Source organism: Rhamphochromis sp. 'chilingali', assembly GCF_963969265.1.
Source record: "Rhamphochromis sp. 'chilingali' genome assembly, chromosome: 10".
NCBI lineage: Eukaryota > Metazoa > Chordata > Actinopteri > Cichliformes > Cichlidae > Rhamphochromis > Rhamphochromis sp. 'chilingali'.
Genome location: NC_137937.1, coordinates 20,004,031 through 20,025,717, shown reverse-complemented (window position 1 = coordinate 20,025,717; position 21,687 = coordinate 20,004,031). Strand labels below are relative to the sequence as shown.

At 39.3% G+C, this 21,687-nt stretch overlaps 2 protein-coding genes across 4 annotated transcripts; both read left to right on the top strand.

The window, feature by feature from the left end:
• The first annotated feature begins 900 nt into the window (after positions 1-900).
• LOC308404683 (transmembrane protein 248) lies at positions 901-5,064 on the top strand. Its single transcript, XM_080894836.1, has 8 exons — positions 901-1,058; positions 1,582-1,648; positions 2,418-2,610; positions 3,194-3,455; positions 3,544-3,643; positions 3,763-3,904; positions 3,994-4,134; positions 4,503-5,064. Exons 3-8 carry the CDS (start codon positions 2,449-2,451, stop codon positions 4,521-4,523), a joined length of 828 nt encoding a protein of 275 aa, XP_080750962.1. The 5' UTR covers positions 901-1,058; positions 1,582-1,648; positions 2,418-2,448; the 3' UTR covers positions 4,524-5,064.
• A 1,023-nt stretch (positions 5,065-6,087) lies between these two features.
• morc2 (MORC family CW-type zinc finger 2) lies at positions 6,088-21,568 on the top strand. Of its 3 annotated transcripts, none has more exons than XM_080894831.1 (29): positions 6,088-6,224; positions 6,602-6,688; positions 6,796-6,950; positions 8,026-8,079; positions 8,194-8,228; positions 8,328-8,396; positions 8,511-8,601; positions 8,692-8,800; positions 11,562-11,721; positions 11,813-11,924; positions 12,396-12,521; positions 12,608-12,687; positions 12,773-12,855; positions 13,113-13,198; positions 13,398-13,538; positions 13,628-13,782; positions 14,166-14,294; positions 14,388-14,493; positions 16,135-16,267; positions 16,386-16,469; positions 17,385-17,636; positions 17,753-17,989; positions 18,508-18,621; positions 18,900-18,957; positions 19,030-19,168; positions 19,265-19,432; positions 19,533-19,626; positions 20,391-20,579; positions 20,680-21,568. In XM_080894831.1, exons 3-29 carry the CDS (start codon positions 6,883-6,885, stop codon positions 20,746-20,748), a joined length of 3,141 nt encoding a protein of 1,046 aa, XP_080750957.1. In that variant the 5' UTR covers positions 6,088-6,224; positions 6,602-6,688; positions 6,796-6,882; the 3' UTR covers positions 20,749-21,568. The 3 variants fall into 3 exon arrangements, with proteins under 3 accessions (XP_080750957.1, XP_080750958.1, XP_080750956.1); XM_080894830.1 differs by having other exon boundaries at positions 6,107-6,224; positions 6,605-6,688; XM_080894832.1 differs by lacking the exon at positions 18,508-18,621 and having other exon boundaries at positions 6,106-6,224; positions 6,605-6,688.
• The last annotated feature ends 119 nt before the right edge of the window (positions 21,569-21,687 follow it).

Here is a 21,687-nt window from a genome sequence, read left to right as displayed (position 1 = left end):
GTAAAGTTGTGTTCATATATAAGAGACCATGCAAATAGAACTCCAAATTCACACTTCACACAGTCTGCTCCCACAGACCATGACACAATACAACTCCAGCAGAATGAATTTGATTCAACATTTGGCTGAAGCTGCCTCAGACTTTCTGCTGAAACAAATTTGGTATTGCTACCACTGAATATTCTGGATATATTATCATCAGCCCATTATCATCAATGGAGCTCCAGTGGAGAGGGTGCAGTCCTTCAAGTATCTTGGTGTTCACATCTCCTCAGACCTGACATGGGCTGCCCACATTCAGGCCCAGACCAAAAAGGCTAGGCAGCGCCTGTATCACCTACGACAACTGAGGAAGTTCAGGGTCTCTCCAAAGATCCTCAGGATTTTCTATACAGGCGCTGTGGAGAGCATCCTCACACAGAACATGACATCGTGGTTTGGGAACAGCTGTGTGAAGGACCAAAAAGCTCTCCAGAGAGTGATCCGTACAGCAGAACGCTGCTGCAGGATTGCTCTCCCCCCGCTTCAGGACACCTACACCAGGAGATGCCGGACTAGAGCAGCGCAGATACTGAAGGACCCGTCCCATCCTGGCAACAAACTGTTCCAACTTCTACAATCTGGTAGAAGGTTCCGCATCTTCCGGGCAAGGACAGAGAGACTCAAGAGGAGCTTCTATCCCCAAGCCATCCGTGCCCTAAACACACACACCCGCCCGCTCACATCATCTCACATCATCTATAATTGACTGAGACAGGACTCTCTTCCAGACACTAAACCAAGGAACAATGTACATTTCAAATTCCTTTAAATTTAAATATGTTTATATTGTCTATCCTGTAAAATAGTCAGATGTCCAAAAACCCATTTAAAGTCATGTGATCTGGTCCTTGTTGTCGTCATAGCAGTGTATTGTCGTAAAGTGACAGCGGTGTCGTGTCACTATTTAACTGCTGAACTTCCTTCTTAAATGTCGAACTTTTGTTTACTTGTCTTTAAGAAACTATTCCGGTGTATTTTACCAAGCGCGGAGACGTGAACAAGCATACGAGCTCGAGGTATGACGTTATATTTCAGAAAGCTAGCTAGTTAGCGTCATAAGAGCGGTAATCTTTGCCAGTAGAGCTGGTTGTTAGACTAGTTGTACGTCTCCTGTTGCGTAGAGTATTGATTTAATGTAATTACTACATAGATGTCTTCTTTTTTTTTTTATAAGTAAGCGTTTAACTGTCTACAGTCACGTGACAGAGAGTACGTGCTTTCAGCTTTGCTCAAACTAAATGTGGTTATGTTGAAAACGAGGTCCGCTCGAGAAAAGACATGCCGAATATCCTGTTTTGTTAAGCAGTAGCTATATAGTATTTCCACAATAAAAGTTACAGATTTTCTACAGCTTAATGCTCACTATGAACATAACTAGGTGATCCATGCAAAGATTTTTCATTAGAAAAGTTTAACTGCTTCATACACGATGTCTCCATGTATGTGCAATACAGAGCATGTGTGTTCATGCCAAAGTTTTTGTGTATATATTTATGATTATATCTATTTATGTACACTATCTGTATCACTGCACTACAGGGTGCCTGTCTGTTGGACCAAGATTGGCTTTCTGTTCCCAACAAGGAAGATTACATTTAGATGTTAGGTGAGTGGAGATAAACTTTCTGGTCTCCCAGTGCCAAAGTCTGAACAGAGATTATTCTGGAGAGTAAAGGTCAAACAGCCAAGAGGGCAACACTGGCTAAAATGTGGGACATAGGCACCCACCTCTGCTAAAAGCATTTTGGAGTGGGTTTGAACAGACTTCTTTCTCCTTTTAGGACTTCCAATCTGCCTCATATTACTCTGACCCGAGCATCCTCCTCTGTCACACCCCTGCCCCTGCATGTATATATGAATCCATGAATTGTCCCTGTGGTCACTCTGAGTAACTCTGCCCCCTACAATTTTGACTTTTTGTTAGCGGCACTGTCTCCAAACCAAAGTTATAGCATTTCTCATTAGCATCTTGTAAACCTTCTCTTTCTGCTATTGTTGCTATCCTACTGTTACAAATCACCCCTAAAACCTGACTCCATCCTGCCGTCTCTATGTGCTCTCTTCTTCACCTGTCTTTTGCAATGTTTGTTGTTTAGAATGGTTGACCCCATCTATTTACACAGGTCCACCTTCACTACCCCTGCTCCTTGCAGCTTCACTTTCACTCCACCTGTCTACTTCTCATTCACACACATACTCTCTCTTCTTCTACTGACTTTCATTCCTTTGCATACTTCTATTTCTCCAGGCTCTCTTCCATTTGTTTCCTACTGAAATTGTCTTCCTCTATGAAGAACAGATGTATTGAACTTGCCTAATAATAATGAAAAGGTACATTACTTAAGTTATGTGAAATTTGTCTCTTCTGTTTACAGCTCGCCACATCTCTGCTTTTTGTGGAGCCTGATGATGGGTTTCTGGCAGCCGCTGACTAATCTTAGAGATTATGTGTCACAGAATCCTCCAGGGACTACATTTTTCCTGTGTTTGCTAACTCTGGCTATTTCATTCATCTGCCTTAGTTTTTACAGCAACACTCACACTCTGCCTAACCCTGATATAACAAAGGTGAGGAGTGATTTTAACTATAGCAATTTTGGGTTTTTGCTCTTTTCTGTTATCTATATATTAGAGTAGTGGATGCACAATAAACATGGCTGAAGTTTCAAATATTTACGTGCAATCAACCTGTGTCAAAACCTAGGTTGCAGACTGCTCTAAGCTCTCTGTATCAATTTTTTTTTCTACTCTTGGTTCTTTTTGAGGCTCAAATATTCTATACAGAGGAGCAATTAATCAGATTAATCAGAAGAAATGTACCTTAAAGATAGGGGAGTTAAAATGACTGGGTTCAGATTGAGAATGAATCAAGGCCTGATGTCAGACAAATATGGATTTTTTTTTTTTAGAGCAGTGACTCATGCAAAGAAACTTTAGATCAGTCCAAAGATAACAATATGGAGCTGGGAATGAGTATAGTAGGTTTCCTTAGTAAACTGAGCTAATTTTCCTCCATGCCTTCTCTAAATAGATAATTGGTGCTGGTGTGCATAGGAAATATGATGCTGTGCAGGCTGTGACTGAATATACCCACACATTCTGTGCCCTGATTGTATCTGTGTGTAATTTGTGCACTTTACTATTCTCATAGGACTGGAACCGTGTGTTGTCCTCCTTATCAACATTCCACCTATGTGTGAAAGCAAATGAGCTTAATTCCTCAGTCCAATCGCCTCTTATCAAGCAGGAAGAGGACAGAAAGACCTCAGTTAACTCAGCAAAGAGTCCTTCTTCTGTCACCCATTTACATCTCAAGGTTCCTCTTGCTCTTGTGACTTCCAGCTCTCCGAGTGTCTCGCTGAGAGATCTCAGTCTACATACAACCTTGAGAGCCAGTCAGCTGCTTATTGGAGGTTAGTTTTGCCATGGAGTGCTATGGGTGTGATATTATGTGAAAGTCTTTATCACCTTACATTCTGATTGTAATTTTTTACTCCCCAGGCAATGAAAATGTTAATTTGACACTAGAGTTTCTATCTGACAATGGTAGCTACACCTGCCTCACTATAAGTGCCCCAAGTGACCTCCTGCCAACAAGTGTGTAAGTTTATCATGTTCTGTAAAGAACATGTTTCTTAACTTAATTACAGTGTAACTACAACTTTTCCTCAGTGACCTAAAAAGTCAGAAAACTCATAAATGTTATGTATTTTAATAAAGTCGTCCTCCAGAGTGCCCTGAGTCAGAGAAAAATATTTCATCCTTCTATGTGGAGGCAAGTAACCAGCTGCCTACATTATCACCAACCTGCTACAGTCTGAACTTCAAGGATGATACCACTCTTACAGTCATGTTAACACAGGTACGGTATGTTGCACTTGAACAGCATAGCTGATTTAGCCACAATTCAGAGATTTGTTTTGTACCCTCATTTATTTCCTACTTCTAAAGGAGGAACAGAGTGTGGCAGTGCAACATCTGTTGGACTTCAGTGTGTGTCTCCTTGGAGTTTGTTTGATGCTCTGTATAGCTGCTTGTCAACCACATGCACTAAAACGCCGCAACCAATGGAATGGACTGTACCAACAAAGTGTAAGTCGTGATCGTTCGGTTTTTAATAATAATAATAATAATAATAATAATAATGGATTGGATTTATATAGCGCTTTTCAAGGCACCCAAAGCACTTTACAATTCCATTATTCATTCACTCTCACATTCACACACTGGTGGAGGCAAGCTACAGTTGTAGCCACAGCTGCCCTGGGGCAGACTGACAGAAGCGAGGCTGTCATATCACGCCATCGGCCCCTCTGGCCAACACCAGTAGGCGGTAGGGTAAAGTGTCTTGCCCAAGGACACAACGACCAGGACAGGGAGCCCTGTCCTGGTAGAACCTTTTTACTGAGAAATCCATACAGATTATTTAACCTAACTTTGCTACTTTACTTTATTTACAGGAACCCTTAATAGACAGCTGAGCGATTAAATCAGTTGATGGTTGGAAAGAGAGGGCTACGTCTAACTACAGCCTACAGAAGAAACTGGTTTGTTGTTTGTACTACTAACTGTGAAAATATTTGTATAATGCTGCTTTGGAGAAAGCTCTCCTAAATTCATACTTGGGACTAAAGTCAGGGTACAGCAACCTCTCTTGGAACAGTTTGAACCCATTTATCTGTCTCTCACAAGTTTTGCTACATTACGAATGTGCAATATGTAAAATCATTTTGAGAAACATGGCCATGGTAGAAAATGAGTTATAATTTATTATTTATGATGTGCTTTTCAAAATAAAAGACAAAAATGTTATGATAAGGTGGTGATGAAGACATTGCTCAAGACTGAAGAAAATGGATGAAATGTGGGTTAAAATTGCTATTATATTTGCCTTATATTTGTTTAATAACAAAGTATTAACAGATCATTGGGCACTGTAAATAGTGTGTGTGTGTGTGTGTGTGTGTGTGTGTGTGTGTGTGTGTGTGTGTGTGTGTGTGTGTGTGTGTGTGTGTGTGTGTGTGTGTGTGTGTGTGTGTGTGTGTGTGTGTAGAAGTTAGCAGTGCTATGAACTGTTTTTCTACAGGATTTTACGCTTCCCAGCAACAAATGACTGCAGTCATGCTGTTTCAAACATGTTTCTTTGCTGTAGAAGGAATAGCTTTACTTGGGCTGTTTTGTTGACTAATGTGATTCATTTGTCAGTGTCAAACACAGGTATTACAGTAAGCACTGTATTGTACTGTAACTGTAATGTCAATAAAGGCTAAAGCCAAGCTAAGGGGAATGTGAAGGTGAGTGACATCAGTTTTTAGTGACATTTAAAACTTCAAATACATTTTGCTTGTGCAATTATTTTTAAGCATCATTTAAATATCTTTCTATCCACCTGAAGGTTTTGGATTTACCACCACGAAGGTTTAATTTTAGGTTTATGTGAGTGCCATATTTCTCTCTGATATAAGGCCTCTTGAAACAGAAATCGAAGAGGAAATTATTTTTTTCTTTAATTTCAATCAATGTTTCCTTAAGTGTCTGAAAGAAAGGACGTATAAGGATTTTGTAAAATTAGTAATTCAATTGTGACAGACTGTGGAGCCCTGTGACAGACTGGCGACCTGTCCAGGGTGTACCCCGCCTCTCGCCCTATGACAGCTGGGATAGGCTCCAGCACCCCCAGCGACCCTGAAAAGGATAAGCGGAAGCGAATGGATGGATGGATAGTAATTCAATATTTTACATGTCTGTAGAAGAATTATTATAAAATAATCATAATGTTTCATCAGCATTTCAACTGCTGTAGCTAAAATAAAATAAAAATTAGGGTTAAGGTGAATTGTCAGTGTGTTTTTGTTTGTATTTTAACTGTGAGCATACTTTTGATTTTATGGCCCCAAAAGTATAGATTATGAGCTTAACGCAATGAACTTCTGAAGGTCTCTCTAGGCGCCAGCAGACTGGTTCACCGGTATGTTCTTTTGTTACGTAACGAGATGTCCTCCAATCATGGTTTAGAATCATAACGCGGTGCCTTCCTATTGTCCACAGCTATTGGGTGATTATCGAAAAATAGAGGCGGGATTAGCGCAGATCAGGGGAAACTAGAGAACCAACCATCTACGTTGATGGTAGTTGGATTCTTCGCGGCCTCGGGGATTGCTTTATGTCAAGGAAAACAAAACGTAACGTTATGAAGTATTTGGACTAACTATAGCGTACAAAGTCGAGGTCATCTGAAAATGTCTGGCAGAAAGGAATTGATACGGCTAACGTTAGCTTCATCTTCCTACAGTAAAGCTAGCTAGCTACCGTTTCCTCATAAACATTCCTGCGCTAATGTCGGCTAGCTGCTAATGTTAGCATGCCGTTAATAACAGTTGCAGCAAAACGTCTGAACTGTTGATGTCATGTTCTTAACCAAACATGACTTAGTCATATTTTACAGTAACCCAGCGAGGCAAGGGTCTGACTTCTTCTTAAACGAATGCACGTTAATGTCTTCCTTGCTCAAGCCGTGCCTAAAGACGCTCTTTTCGCCTAACATTTTGTTGTTCCTCAGCAGGCCTCCCACGTGTTACTTGCTGGTACCTTCACCTGCGGGGTGACTTGTAATTACGCAGGAGTGTCTCCTCTGACTTGTTCTAAGGTATAAACATTAGCTAATGTCATGTCATTTCCGTTACGTCAGTGAATTGATTGAAGATACACGCAGGCAAATCAACAGTATTTTTGATCTTTTCTTTCCTTTTTTAGAATGAAAGCCCTGAACTAGGGCTTGGTCAGTCAGCAAGAAGACGTGGAGGTTACCAGGAAGTACCTAGTTAACAATCGTGAGTGACCATGGCCTACTCTAGCTACAGCAACCTGAGCAGGGCTCAGCTCACCTTTGAATACCTGCACACAAATTCGTAAGTACCAACTTTTTGGGAATTAATTTGCCCGTAAGAACTTCACGATACACAGAGTTACAGCTAGTTAGCCTTAAAGATAGAACTTTAGCAACCACCTACACACAATACACTGCACCACCTCACCTACTTATTTTTGCAAGATGCCCAGCAATGTTGTTGAATAGAAAATAAGATATAGTCCAGAAAGACGATTAGAGCACGTTTCCCTCATTTTGCTACATGTCATTTTATATTTAAAACAACTTTACCTTCCATGAGTAATACTTTCCATTCTGTCTGTATGCATTCACAATTCAAAACCTATGCTGGTTTTTATTTTAATAGCTGATGCTGCTACCATTCTTTTACTCTTTTTGTTTTTGCTCTTTGTTGTTATGCATTTTCTTTATTGTCACAAGGGGGGAAAATTGTTTGCCAGTTTCCCACATCAACGTTATAATAAATTTGTTAGATATAATCAGCTATTTTTATTTTCTGAACTTGATAGTGCCTTTGTGTATAATATGTGGAATTGACGGTGTAGGCTCAGAACAGAGTATAGACACGTCACAAATTTTGCAATGAAGCTAAATGTGCTTGCTTCAGTTATTTGTCAAAAAAATCATGTGATATTGGCTGCTTGCAGACATTTATCACTCAGTTTGATCAGTAATGACTCAGGAAAAAAAAGACAAGTTTGGTATATGCTTCTGTGGTATGTAATGTTCAACGTATATGTGGCTTATATTCAAAGTAGGTCGCAGCACCCTTTTGTTGTTCTTTTTGTTATAATGATAATTCATTTTAAGTGGTTAGCTGTCAGGTGAACTGTGGATAGTCAGTCCTTGAAGCTGAACAGATAGTTTTACAGTTAACCAGGAAATGCATGCTTAACTGATAGTTCTTCATTTTATGCTGACACGTGTCAGCAGACTTGAGAAATAACAGTTTTTATAACAGAATAATAATCGTATGTTTGCTATCTGTGGAGTTCAGATGCTGTCACCAAGCATCTCCCATGTGTCCTTGTTCTCTAATGAGCTTCCCTTGTCAGTTTTTACTCTATTAATGGAATATTTGGTCTAACTCTTAGGACAACACATGAGTTCTTATTTGGAGCCTTGGCAGAACTTGTGGACAATTCAAGGTACCTGTTATGATTCACAGCACAATTTTTAAATAAATTATCGAGTATGGGAAAACTTGCATTAACCTGATACCTTTTATCTAGAAAATCTCATATATTTTATTTCTTTCACAGAGATGCTAATGCCACACGTATAGACATCTACACAGGTAGACCTCAGAGTAAAATATCCAATTTCATATACTGAAACTTATCCAGTGAGTCAATGTTTTTCATATCTGTCTTTTGACTTCCTGCTTGTGTGACAGAAAAAAAAACAGAGCTGAGGGGTGGCTACATGCTTTGTTTTCTGGATGATGGTACTGGGATGGACCCAAGTAAGTGTGACTAAATGATCAAAGAGCAAATTTAAAGCAAGGTTATTGTTGTTTTTGTAGGCCAATGGTTACATACAGTGTATAATTTGTGTCCTTAAACTGCTTTTTTCTTAGGTGAGACAACCCATGTGATTCAGTTTGGAAAGTCAAACAAACGGTCTCCTGAGTCCACTCAGATTGGCCAGTATGGAAACGGACTGAAATCGTGAGTTGTTTTTCCAGTTCCTGTCTGGTATTGATCACGAAGTTGGTACACCAGCATTTCCATATTTACGAAGTTTGTGTGTTTCCACAGGGGCTCTATGCGCATCGGAAAAGACTTTATTTTGTTCACAAAAAAGAACGACACGCTGACTTGCCTCTTCCTGTCGAGGACTTTCCATGAAGAGGAGGGTCTGGATGAGGTCAGTGGCAGTCATGAAACGCTTAGAGACGAGTTTTGTTAGATACGCTTTAGCCACTCACCACACATTCATTTCAAAGTGTACTTTGAATATGTGTCTAGATATTCACACCTGTGTGTTCATGCTTGTGTGTGCTTTCAGTCTGTGTGAACAGTACTCCGTGCTCTCTGCTCAGTTCAGAAACATGTTGAAATTTTACAGCAGCCTACTTGAATAATGCTGTAAATCCCTGGACAAATACAAAGAATGGAACAAAAACTGACAGCACTGCAAAATGCAAATTGTGTAATATTAAAATTTAGATAACTTCTAAATAAATTTAAAACACCAAAGGTTGTCACAGACATATCAACAATCTTATATCTTATAGCATAAATCAAGACCTAATGCAGACCTTCCCAAAGTGTACGGCCCACCCCCTAGGGGGGGGCGCAGAGCCATTGCAGGGGGGGCACGGAATAAAAAGGGAAAAAAAAAACCCCAAAACGCTTGGACACTGCTAGCATGGGGCGCCCACACAAACGTAAAGCAGGAGATGAAGCATCGCATGTTTCCAAACCAGCTTCCTTCCAAGCCAAAGACTAGAAAATATGGTGCAGCATATCTTCCCTTTGGTTTCACCTGCACAAGTGCCGAGGTAGGTCTCCCTGCAGAATTGGTTTTCCCTTCGTCGGGAGCAGCGCTGGGCTGTTCAAATCACAGACAAACAACATCCCACATTCTTGATTTTTAGTTCACAAACACTTCTCATAATGACTAACTACTCCTGACATGTTAGCTCCTTATACAGTAAAGTTACAGTGGGATACAAATAATATCAGGCTGATCTTGCCACGATTTATTCCCTGGTTCAAATCACGGACAAACAGTATCCCACAGCTGTTTATGTTTTTGAACCCATTTTGCACAGAGAGGCATTTTTTGAAAAATGTATTGATAGCAATGTTGAATATTATTACACAGGAAAAAACAACTACAATACTAAAATAATTACACCGTGACGCCTCTGCCTTTGTAAATGGAGGGACAGTAACTGCGTGTGTATATGTAAGCGTTTAAAAACTGAAGATGGTCAGATTAACAGTATTTTGTCTATGTGCCATTCTGCAATTCATCTCATGTAAACAATAACGTGGCGCACAGCGTGACTTGAAAAAAGGCACATACCTTTGACGTTGCGTGATGAACTCTGTATTCCTCGTCCACACGTAAATGCAAAAAAGGATTTTTAAAAAAATCTCAGTTTTCGTTGATTCGAAACGCCGTTTACGTGTGAACGAAAACAGCTGCGTTTTCAAAAATACCCGTGTAGGTGTAGACGTAGCATAAAAGAGTTAGTAGTTTATTGCTACCTGTAATTTATTGCAGTTTACTTGTATTTGCTTAATTGTTTACTAAATGTTTGAGGTGTGAAATAAACCGCAATGGTGCAAAATATGGGTGTATGTGGTTGGAGGATGTGTTTGTGCGCGGGGGGGAGGGGGGGCATTTTTCTTGTTAAACAAGGGGGGCTTAGCAAAAGAAGTTTGGGAACCACTGGCCTAATGGAAGATTGGAACAACGGATGAAATGATTACTAATTGTGGCTCAGTGATACATTTTTGTATATAATTGATTTGGATGTAAAAAAGTGATCTACATTTATGTGAAAAAGAAAGGATACACTTTCATTTGTAAAGTTTTGTGCATCAGGACATAATAAAAAAAATCAATCGGTCGTAAAATTAGCTAAATACAACCTCAGATGGGCAAAATATGTTCATCTCATATTCAATTAAATTTTATTTATACAGCGCCAAATCACAACAAAAGTCGCCTCAAGGCATTTATATGATATGACATTGAACATATGTTATATTAAACTTTAAAAAAAAAAAAAACTAAGCAAAAATGCAGAAGCAGTGTGTGAGAAACTAACTACACTGCAACCAAGGTCAGACTATGAAATCCTCAGAAATTGCAAAAAACCAAACAAACCAAGAGCTACATCTCAGATTCTGAGTATGTTAAAGTTCATGACCAGACAATTAGACGAAGACAAAATAAGTATGACCCGTTTGAAAGAGATACCAGGACAAAGCTTCCTTTCTCTTAAAACAAAACAAAACAAAACAAATAAACATTGCGGCTCAGATTAGATTTGCACATTTACATCTGAAACCACGAGTCTTATGAAACAATGTCATTGGGATAGACAAGAGTAAAGTGGAGATGTTGGACCATAATACACAGCACCAAATGAAAACCAAATGCAGCATATGAGCACAAAGATCTCATAACTGCGTAGCACAGTGGTGGAGGGGTGATGATTTGGGCTTGTCTTCTAGCAACAGAACCTGAGCATCTCGGGCTCATTGAGGTGACCTCTGTATACCAAAGTATTCTAGGATCATCTTTCCAAAAAATAAAGCTTGGTTGAAACTGGGTCGTTTAACATGATATTGATCCCAAGCATGGCAGCAAATCTACAATCAAATGACAAAAAAAGGAAACAAATCAAAGTGTTGGAAGGGTCCAGTCAAAGTTCAGATCTCAGCCTGATTGAAATGCTGAAAGTTGGCTCTAAAATCGGAGTAGACAGTGCTTCTGCATTTTGCCTTAGTTTTTGTTAAACAAATAAGGGCATGGTGTAATGTGTGTAGTTTGGAAACCACGTGGTTCTCCAGCAAACTGATTTAAGGTCACATTTGTCAGATTCCAAAACATGTGGAAAGCTAACTGCTCTGGGTTACTTAGGGTTTTCATCCCCTTCCCTCTACAGGTGATAGTGCCTCTTCCTTCCTGGGATATAAAGACCAAGGAGCCGCTGACGTCTGATCCAGAAAAGTACGCCATAGAGACCGAACTGATCTTCAAATACTCACCTTTTAAAAATGAAAAGCAGTTGATGGAGCAGTTCAACAAAATAGAAGGCAACAGCGGTAAGCATTTAAATGTGCATCACTATGTAAGGAACTGACAAATTGATATGTTGTTACTTACTTTTGGTGTGGTATTTTATATTATCTATAGGAACGCTAGTGATAATCTATAATTTGAAGCTGATGGACAATGGAGAACCAGAGCTGGATGTAGAAACGGATCACCAGGACATACTGATGGCTGGGACACCTGCTGAAGGAGTGTAAGTACAGTTGTTACTGTTAGTTATGATGTCATTATTATTGTGGCTCACAGATACGATTTTGGTGGTTTTTACTTCAGTATCAGAAACCAGTTTAAAATTTCATCAAATGTCCAGCTGGACTCGAGGATGAACTCAAACTTAATGGTGATCAAATTTCAAAATCAAAATGTTTGTAATGACTTCACTTCACAAATAATTGCTGATTGTGCTGGGGGGTGTTGTTTATCCACAGGGGATAGCAAGGGATCTCTATGGCATTAGCATATGAATTTATAATATTAATTTATATTGGGTATTTTTGAGTTGGGTATTTTTATTGGCAAGCTAATAGTGATTCAGCTTAATATTGATCATTTATCGTTGTTTAAAGGTAAAGCCCTGCAAGTTGACTAGTTGGAGGAGGCAGAAAACCACAAAGTAAAAATAGTTTGATGACAGCATGTCTAATGCACCACTTCTTGTTCACAGGAAGCCAGAGAGAAGATCGTTCAGGGCATACGCTGCTGTTTTGTACATTGACCCACGCATGAGGATTTTTATCCAGGGTCATAAAGTCAGGACTAAGAGACTTTCGTGCTGTCTTTATAAACCAAGGTAATATAGTAACGCACATATGGACTCTCTGTAACTTGTTTATTCCAGTGTTCACACTTTGATTGGACTTTCTGTTTTATTTAAAGGTGTTATAAATACTCATCAACTCGGTTCAAGACCCGTGCTGAGCAAGAAGTGAAGAAAGCTGATCATCTTGCAAAGATTGGTGAGATAGTGGGTTATTAATCCTGCTAATTAAAGTTTGCTTTAGCTTTAGTTCATGTGAGAATAATATGTGGTGTATATTTCAGCGGAGGAGAAGGCCAGAGAGGCAGAGAGTAAACGCATGGCTTTGGAGGCCAGATTAGGAGAGGACCTATCAAAAGACTCACGGGTAAGCTAAGGAAAACCTTTGGTTAATTGTCAAGTGCAGATGTGTAGTGTTTATGTAAAACGGGTTTTGGGCAAAGCAAGTTTAGTTGTATAGCAACAGTTAATGACAAACACATCAAAGTGTTTTAATTATTCAATTATTAAAGAAACAGGGAAATTTAAGAAAAGGTGTACTTTGACATGATTCAGTGGTTGATTCACAACCAAAAAACGATGACGTTAAATTTCTTCTTTGTCTCCCTCCTTTTACTCCATCAGGCAATTTTGAGAAAAGTTCAAGATGCAGCCATGATGCTGCGAAGGGATGCTGACATGAAAAAAAGGATTCTTGAAGCCAAACAAAAGTATGATTAACAAAAATGGCAAACTTTATAGATTGTAGGCTGCTAAAATTCTGTTCCTTTGTTTGGCTGGAAATGTATATTAAAAAATGCCTCAAAATAAGATTTGTACATTAATTTTGTTTGCCGACCAAATTATTTGGCATCTAAATTTTATGTAAATGTATTTCTTACCAATCTACGTTTCTTCCTTGTTCTTCAGAGCATTAAAGGAGCCCAAGGAGCTGAATTTTATATTTGGAGTGAACATTGAACAGAGGGACCTGGATGGGATGTTTGTGTACAACTGCTCTCGTCTCATTAAGATGTATGAAAAGACTGGTCCTCAACTGGAGGGAGGCATGTAAGTAAAATGCACTAAAAGTGAAAAATGGCAGGAAATGAGCAAGTGATTAAGTTGTAATTTTAAACTATTTGGTTTATGTGTCTTAGGGCATGTGGTGGTGTAGTTGGAGTAGTGGATGTCCCATATTTAGTTCTAGAGCCTACTCACAACAAACAAGATTTTGCGGATGCTAAAGAGTATCGACATTTACTAAAATCCATGGGGGAGCATCTGGCTCAGTACTGGAAGGACACAAACATTGGTAAGCTTCCCTGAAGTTGCTGGATTTCTGTTTATTGCTGCACCTCAAATTACAAGTAAAAATACCCCCCATACTCCTGGGAGTTTTAAGCATGTTCCATGATTAATACATTATCCTGCTAGAGTGTTAGACAATTCAGATACAGTTGTAATCACCATTATTGATCTACCAGCTGCTGGAGCTTTAAGGTGATATTACCGGTACCTGTGATATTGGATTGAGAAATGTTTGAGTCAGAGGTGAAGTATAAGTTTCATTTTAGCTGTATTAAGGGTTCCTTCCCTAAATAAAAATTCAGCTTTGGTTCAACTTATTTTAATTATAGCAAATGACTTGCAACTGTATCAACTGATCTCACATCTGCATCTGTGTTTGTCATGCAGCACAGAAAGGCATAGTGAAGTTCTGGGATGAGTTTGGATATCTGTCTGCCAGCTGGTCTGCACCTCCATCATCAGAGTTGAGATACAAGAGACGCCGTGCCATGGAGATACCACTTACTATTCAGTGTGGTAAATTGAGCACACACATTTAGAGGACATGCAGTATCTCAGCTTCCTGCAGAAAACTCACTCTCTGATTATGCTTTTTCTTCTTTTTTTAAGATAAATGTTTAAAATGGAGAACGCTGCCTTTCCAGATGGATGCAGTGGACAAACGCTACCCAGACAGTTGGGTGTGTCTCATGAACCCTGACAGCACTCAGGACAGGTACTGACACAATGAGCTTTTTCAGATAACTTCATTTTCTTATCTTATCTCATCTCATTAAGCAAAACGGTTATCAAGTTTCTAATTAAACTTATTGGTTATTTTTGATTGCTAAAAAACAGTTTTTAGTATAATTTAGAACAGAGTTATAATGAAATTATACAACTGAATTGTTATTCAGAAGCAGCAGAAATATTTACAGCAGCACAGTGATGATATGATCTTAGCAACTAAAATAAATAAAGCTGACATTAAACTACTGAGTGGATGTTATAAAGATCATCTTGTTCTCCACTTAGGAGAGGGTCATGGTCTTAACAGAAATTGATGATACTTGGGCCATTAATTCATCTTTCATTAATACAATTTAAAGTTTTCCACAGATTACACTACAGTAAAGAAAAACTCTCAAAATTATACCCAGATAAATTTGATGATAAATGTAACTGATGCTCACTGGGTGTGCCCTAGGTTGTCTGAATTTTGGCATCAATTCTTCAAAATAATTTTGGATATATTGGGTATAAAATTGACTCCGACTCCACATATCGCTATATTTGGCAAACCACCAAATAACCTTCATACTACAGCTATTCAAAATAACCTTATTGCCTTTGCTTCTCTCATCGCTAGAAAAGAATTTTGTTGTTGTGGAAATCATCTCAGCCACCATTAATTAAGGTCTGGCTACAGGATATCTTAGGACTCTTAAAACTGGAGAAGATAAAATCCTCCATCAGAGGCTCGTCGGATATATTTTTTACTCGCCAGTTACCAGCACGAGAAATCTCTCTGTAGTCCACCATATGACAAATTTTTCTGCTATTCCCGGCAGTGACTGTTCTACCCTATAAGAATACTTTATTTAAAGTATTAAAGCCAAAAAGCGACACAAATTCCTAATTTTACGGATCCCAACATATATACACACTGAATGTGTTGCATTTTTGTGGAAAATTTGCCCTAAAAAAAGAATTTGGAGAAAGAAAGAAAAAAAAAAAATGAAGTAGTTATGAAGCAATGATGAGCCTGTCCTGATGTTCCTAAATAGAGATTCTGGGTTCATTCAGTTCTCATGACAAAGCAGCAGCAGGAAGAATATGATGGTTTGATCTGGGAGTGGAAGGTTTGTTAAATAGCTTGTTTGTAACACTGTTCATATCATCATATCGTTCATGTCAGCTCTTCAACTGTGCCATAGTTGAAGGTACTGGTGTCTGATGGTATCCTCCAAATAGCCGATGTTATAAATGACACTTCAGTTATAAGTGTAAATATTAAAGCAAATCTTCATTGGCTTCACCTTTGCCACAGGTGCCTCTTGTGCCTACAGATGAGGTTGTTGTGCAGTCACGAATGTGACCAAAATGTCAGGGTATATTTAGTATACCACTTTTTTTTTTTTCCTCTCTGAGTTTTTCTAGTGATAAGAAAAACCCTATGCACTGAGGAGTTCAAATCCAACCGGAAGTTGGAGATTCTGCAGCAATAAACAAAAAACAACAACAAAAGAACTTTGAATAATGTATTAGCTGAAGTGCTTATGCCATGAGAAAGTACCTACTAGTGTGGTAATATATTTTGTATGTTCTATATAAATTGTTTACATATTGTTATATATTGTTTGGAAATTGTTTTCAGATGTGACGCTCCTGAACAGAAACAGAATCTCCCATCTGGTGTTTTGAAGAAAGATAAGCCAACAGCTGAAGACAAACAAAAAGAGCTAGCAGAGAAAATCAAACAGCAGCAGGAGAAGCTGGAGGCCTTGCAGGTATCCTGTCCAACTCTTGTTGTCTGTGTGTCTGTGTTTGGTTTGTTTTTTGTTTTTTAAATCTCTCTGTTTGTGTCTATCACCACAGCATATGTATATTCTGTTTGTTCCCTGCCAGAAAACCAACACCATCAAATCTGCAGCAGATGTAAGAAAGCTCCCATTGGAGGTTAGCATGAAACCAACAGAGAGTTCCTCTCAGGTAAAAACAAACAAAAAACTCCCTGTACTGTCTTGTCTTTCTACTAGTTCTACTAGTTAACTCTCGGCATATCGTATGTGTATTTCTGATTTTAATATCACTGCACGTATGAGGAATAACAGGAAAACTATCATTCTATTCTCTCTCTCTCTCTCTCTCTGTCTCTGTCTCTGTCTCTCTGTCTCTCTCTCTCTCATTCCAAAATGGATTCAATTATTTATTTATTTATTTATTTTACCTCAAAATTCTACTCACAATAACTTAGTTGTGTGTTTAGAGCCGTTGTCCTGTTGGAATATGAACCTTCGCCCCAGTCCGAGGTCCAGAGCTCTCTGGAGCAGGTTATCCTCAAGGATTTCTTTTATGTCACTGCATTCCCAAGACTCTGACTCATCTCCAATTTTCTCCTCCAAAAAATATCCACACAGCATGATGCTGCCATAACCACGATTCACTGTAGGGATGGTACTGGCCATCCATACAGCAGTTCCTGGTTTCCTCCTGACATGACACTTGGCATTCAGACCAAAGAGTTCAATCCTTGGTACAGATTTATTTTTGAATTTTGTTTCTCATCGTCTGAGAGTCCTTCGGATGTCTTTTGGTAAACTCCAATCAATTTTGGAATAAGACTGTAACATGACAAAATGTAGAACAAGTGGAATGCTGGGAATACTCTCTGGATGAACTGTATGTTTCCTTTTCTATGTAAATATGAACTGAAAATTTAAAAAAGGAGTTTTGTGTGTTCAGTCTTAAACAATTTAATTGCGCTGTAAAAGGGTCAGACTAAAGACAAACACTGCTGTTGATGGTGATCCTTTTTTCCTTTTTTTTTTTTTTTCCTCTTTGTTCAAATGTATTCATTATCATACTCAAATACTAGTTTTGTGTCCTTTCATGTTAACAATTCAGGCAACCAGGTCTTCTGAAAGGTCTGTTGCACGCCCACGCTCCCCACCACTCCCAGCTCACCTCAAAAATGCCCCAAGTGCCCCACCAGGACGTAGTGCTTCTCAGCGGCCCACCCGAACATCAGCCATACCACCAACTCCACCAAAGGTTGAGCCATCCAGGTCCAGAGCTGCAGCAAAACCTCCTCCATCTGCAGCAAAACCTGTTCCCAAAGCTACTGCCAAAACACCTCCACCCAGCCGCAGCTCACGGGTATGTTACAGGTTTGATTTAACAAAAGGTTTTATTGTAAAAGTATTTCATATGGCTTCATGTACAAATCCTACCATAAAGCAGTGTAAAATACTGAAAGCTGTCTCCTCATATAGGCATCTGCCAAAGCTTCACCTGCCAAACCAGCAGCTGCTGGACAGCGCAAGAGAATAATAGAGCAGGAGGAGAGTGAGGAAGAAGAAGAGGAGGAGGAGGAAGAAGAAGAAGAAGAAGGCAGCGAGGAGAGTGAAGAAGAACCACAGACAAAAAAATCCAAGATGGCTGCAGCTGCCACTAACCGTGGCAAAGTCGTAGAGAAGGCCCCACCTCCCAAACGTGGAAAGTTGGATGAGGTAAAGAACAGAGGCAAAAACTGTAGTGCAGATTTGTAACTGCTGAAAATGTATTACAGCTCTGAAAAACAACTGCACATCAAAACAAGATGATTAACCTGGGGTGTGAAATGAGAGCACTAGTAATTCTGCACAAACCTTAATCCTGCGTGTTCAGCGTGCAGCTTGCTCAAAGGACTTTTGCTTTTGCTCGCATTTTCCCGCTTTTGCTTTCTGAGAAATAAATTTCAGGATGTGGATAAGGTAATGAATGGACTAGGAAGTGATTGTATGCTCAACATTATTATGATATCTGCATTAATTCAGGTAAAGTCTGTCAGTTTTAAATTAATTAGCTGCTTATTGGAGCAAAGCTTTACTCATACTGCTCACTTACTTTATGGTGTCTGAACACAAAGTAGCTGCAATTAAAGTATCTTAGACTTCTGCTTAAGACACTAAGGGAACATGGACATACCTGGGTGGTCCATCAGGTTGCTGAACCTCCGATCAGAACCCCTTTGCTATTGACCTTGCAGGTTAAAACACACTCTCAACTTGAGAAGAAAGGAGTGTCTGCCCCTACACGGCAGGCACCAACAACACCATCCTCTGCCCCTAAATCCGTTTCTACACACGGGGCTAAAGAAAAGGTAGCTTTATTGGGTCCCTCTCTCTTCTACTGTCGAATCAAGCTGGGCTGCCTGCTGCTCTCACAACTTCTAACAATCAACACTTACTTTTTCAGCTCATGTAGATTAACGGTTCTTTCAAAACAAAACCAATCATTTTATTAATATATAACAGTTTCTTTATAACCAAGCATGCCATTCATTTCAACCTCTAAGTTGTTGAAGACTGTATCTAACCCGACTGCCTTTTCAGTGATTTCTCAAACTGTTGTGGTCATATTTTGTTTGTATTTTTACAGGCACCTGATAAAGCTCTACAACAGGAACCAGAAAACGACACTAAAAATGCTCAGAAAGGTGAGATGATGGTCCACTCTCTACTGATGTGAATCAAATACAGAACTGGAAAATGAGTATTTTCTTCTCCAGATAAGGGTCTGCTGGTCGAAGTACGTGTCAATAAGGAGTGGTATACGGGCAAAGTCATCGCCGTTGAGGCGAATAAACAAAGTGTTCGCTGGAAAGTTAAATTTGACTACGTACCTCGGTCCACCCCTAAAGATCGATGGTAAGATGCAGTCTGTGTGAATGTTGCGTTCTAAACATGTTTTGATGACATGGCAGGTGATTCGAATCTTATACATGTATGGATCTCTCTGTAAAGGGTATTTAAGGGTAGCGATGAAGTCCGGCTGATGCGACCACCATCTCCAATCTCTCAGACACCTGACACCCAGCAGGAGACCGAGAAGGGTCCGGCACCCATGGAGCCAGACACTACTCAGCCAGGAACCAGCCGAGAGGTGACTGACAGCCTGGTCACCATGTTGAGGTGAGCTGGTTACAATGGTTACAATGTTGTTATCATTCTTTATTGAAGTCTTGTAACTCTCATAACTGCTGTGTGTTTATCGTGCTCTTGATGTTTCTAGAACAATGCTGCGTTACTTCTTTCCTCCTGCTTTTCGGATCCCAAAGGACGATGTTAATAGCATGACAGCCGAGGAGCTGGTTGCCTTTCCTTTGGTGAGATAATAAAAGCTTCTTCTATCTTGTGACGGAAAGCAAAAGCAGAATGCTAAATTTAAGCAGAAAGATGCAAGAAAAAGAAGCTTAAATAGCACAGCAAAAAGAAATATGAATGTGAATGTTGTCTGTTTCTGTATTCACCATGCCTCTCACCCTATGGCAGCTGGGATCATGTGCTTGTTGTATCAGTCTTGCGTGATGAAGAAAGAGTGAAAGTAGAACTGAATTTACTGGTTGATCTGTTCCCACAAAGTTTCAAATTGATGGAGGTCACTGTAAATGAACTGACCATCTTTGGGAACCCAAAATGTCTGCTCAGTCTACTTACCTATCACCGTCTTTGACACTTGAGCCAGACTTTTTCACACCTCATCAGTGTCCACAAGTCTGATGGAAAAATTAGATTGTAGTGAAAATGATCTTCCGCTGCAGTGTGCAGGGTTCCGCTGCAGCTTGGGAATGCCTCGGTGTTTCACAAGACCAGCTGGAGGAGTTGGCCAAGGAGTTAAGGCTGGTCATCTCTGCTTAGTTTGCTGGATAAGTGCCAGAAACTAGATGGATAATAGTTTGATCTTTTAGTGTGAGATGAAACTAGATGGGGAAAAAAACTTGTTAAATAACTAGATAGTTATTTAACAATGGCAATAGTGCACAAATTAACATTGAAATTATAAGTGAAGATGTTAACTGCTATGTTTTCTTGCCAATTCTGTTGAATTCTCCCACTGATTTGTTTTTGTTTTTTTGCCTCCTGCATATAGAAAGAGTATTTCCAGCAGTATGAATCGGGCCTGCAGTCATTGTGTAATTCATACCAGAGCAGAGCTGATGCCAGGGCCAAAGCTGTGGAGGAGAAAAACAACAACACTGAGCTCAAACTAAAGGAGGCAGACGAGAAATTACAGAAACTCCGAACAAACATTGTGGCCCTTCTGCAGAAAGTACAAGAGGTAATACTTCTTAATCTGTGCTCCTCATCATGTGCACATTGTTGATAAACCCCCCCTTTGCAGAAAGTGAGTGATTATCGTGCCTTTTTTCCTCCCACAGGATATTGACATAAACACAGATGATGAACTTGATGCTTACATAGAAGACCTCCTTACAAAGGGTGATTAAAGAAAACCAAAATCAAATGAAAGATGTGAACATTAACAAACTGGTCATCATTTCAAGTCTCCATGGACCCACTCTCATGTGTGAATATTTGGGGTTTGTTTTCATTAATCCCTCCATGTGTTGAATCAGTTTGTAACCGGTTTGTATTTTTAGGTTCTCACTGTCGATTGCCTCTAGGCCTGTGGTTTTATTTTGTCCCTTTTTATTACCCTCTTACATCTGTTAATCTATGTTTAAAACATGCTATCCTGGTTAAGCTGTTAAATAATTTGTATGTTTATTGCAGCGTATGCTCTTTTATATAGTCAACTGTTGTTGTGACAAACTACATTTCTTCATTTTGGTCCATTGTCAGGTGACATTTTCACACTAAAGACTTGGGCTTAACTCGTCTCTGTTCTGTATTGCAGCCTGTAGTTACACAGTTATTTTTATTTTTGCACACTAAAAACACATCAGTGTTCTCCAACCTGGACAGAAAACCGGGTTCATCTTTTATGTTTGGGAGATATTCCCCATCCATAAACAGGAGCTACATACTGGGTTATATCAGTACATTTATTATTCCTTTAAATTCCTTCTTCATTTAACCTTTGACTGTTCTGTGTTCATTTTGGGAAGAAAAAAAAAAGGTTAACTGCTGAATTGTTTAATAATTATTCAGTGCCTCTGTCCTTCTTTTTGAACAGATTTTTAACCCATCATGGAAATGTTTTATTAAACGGTGCATGCTTTCAGTCTTTATGTTCTCGTTGGAACAAAGGATACTGTATTTTTGACAAACCTTTACTTGGAACAATAAAACTGGTTCAGCAACACATTATGTTGGTCAGTATGTGGTGTTTAATAAAGTATTTGTTCTGGGAAATTTTACATTTGGGCTTAAGTAAATTATAGTGTTACAGGAAGGGATTTCTGTCGCCATGACAGTAAATATTC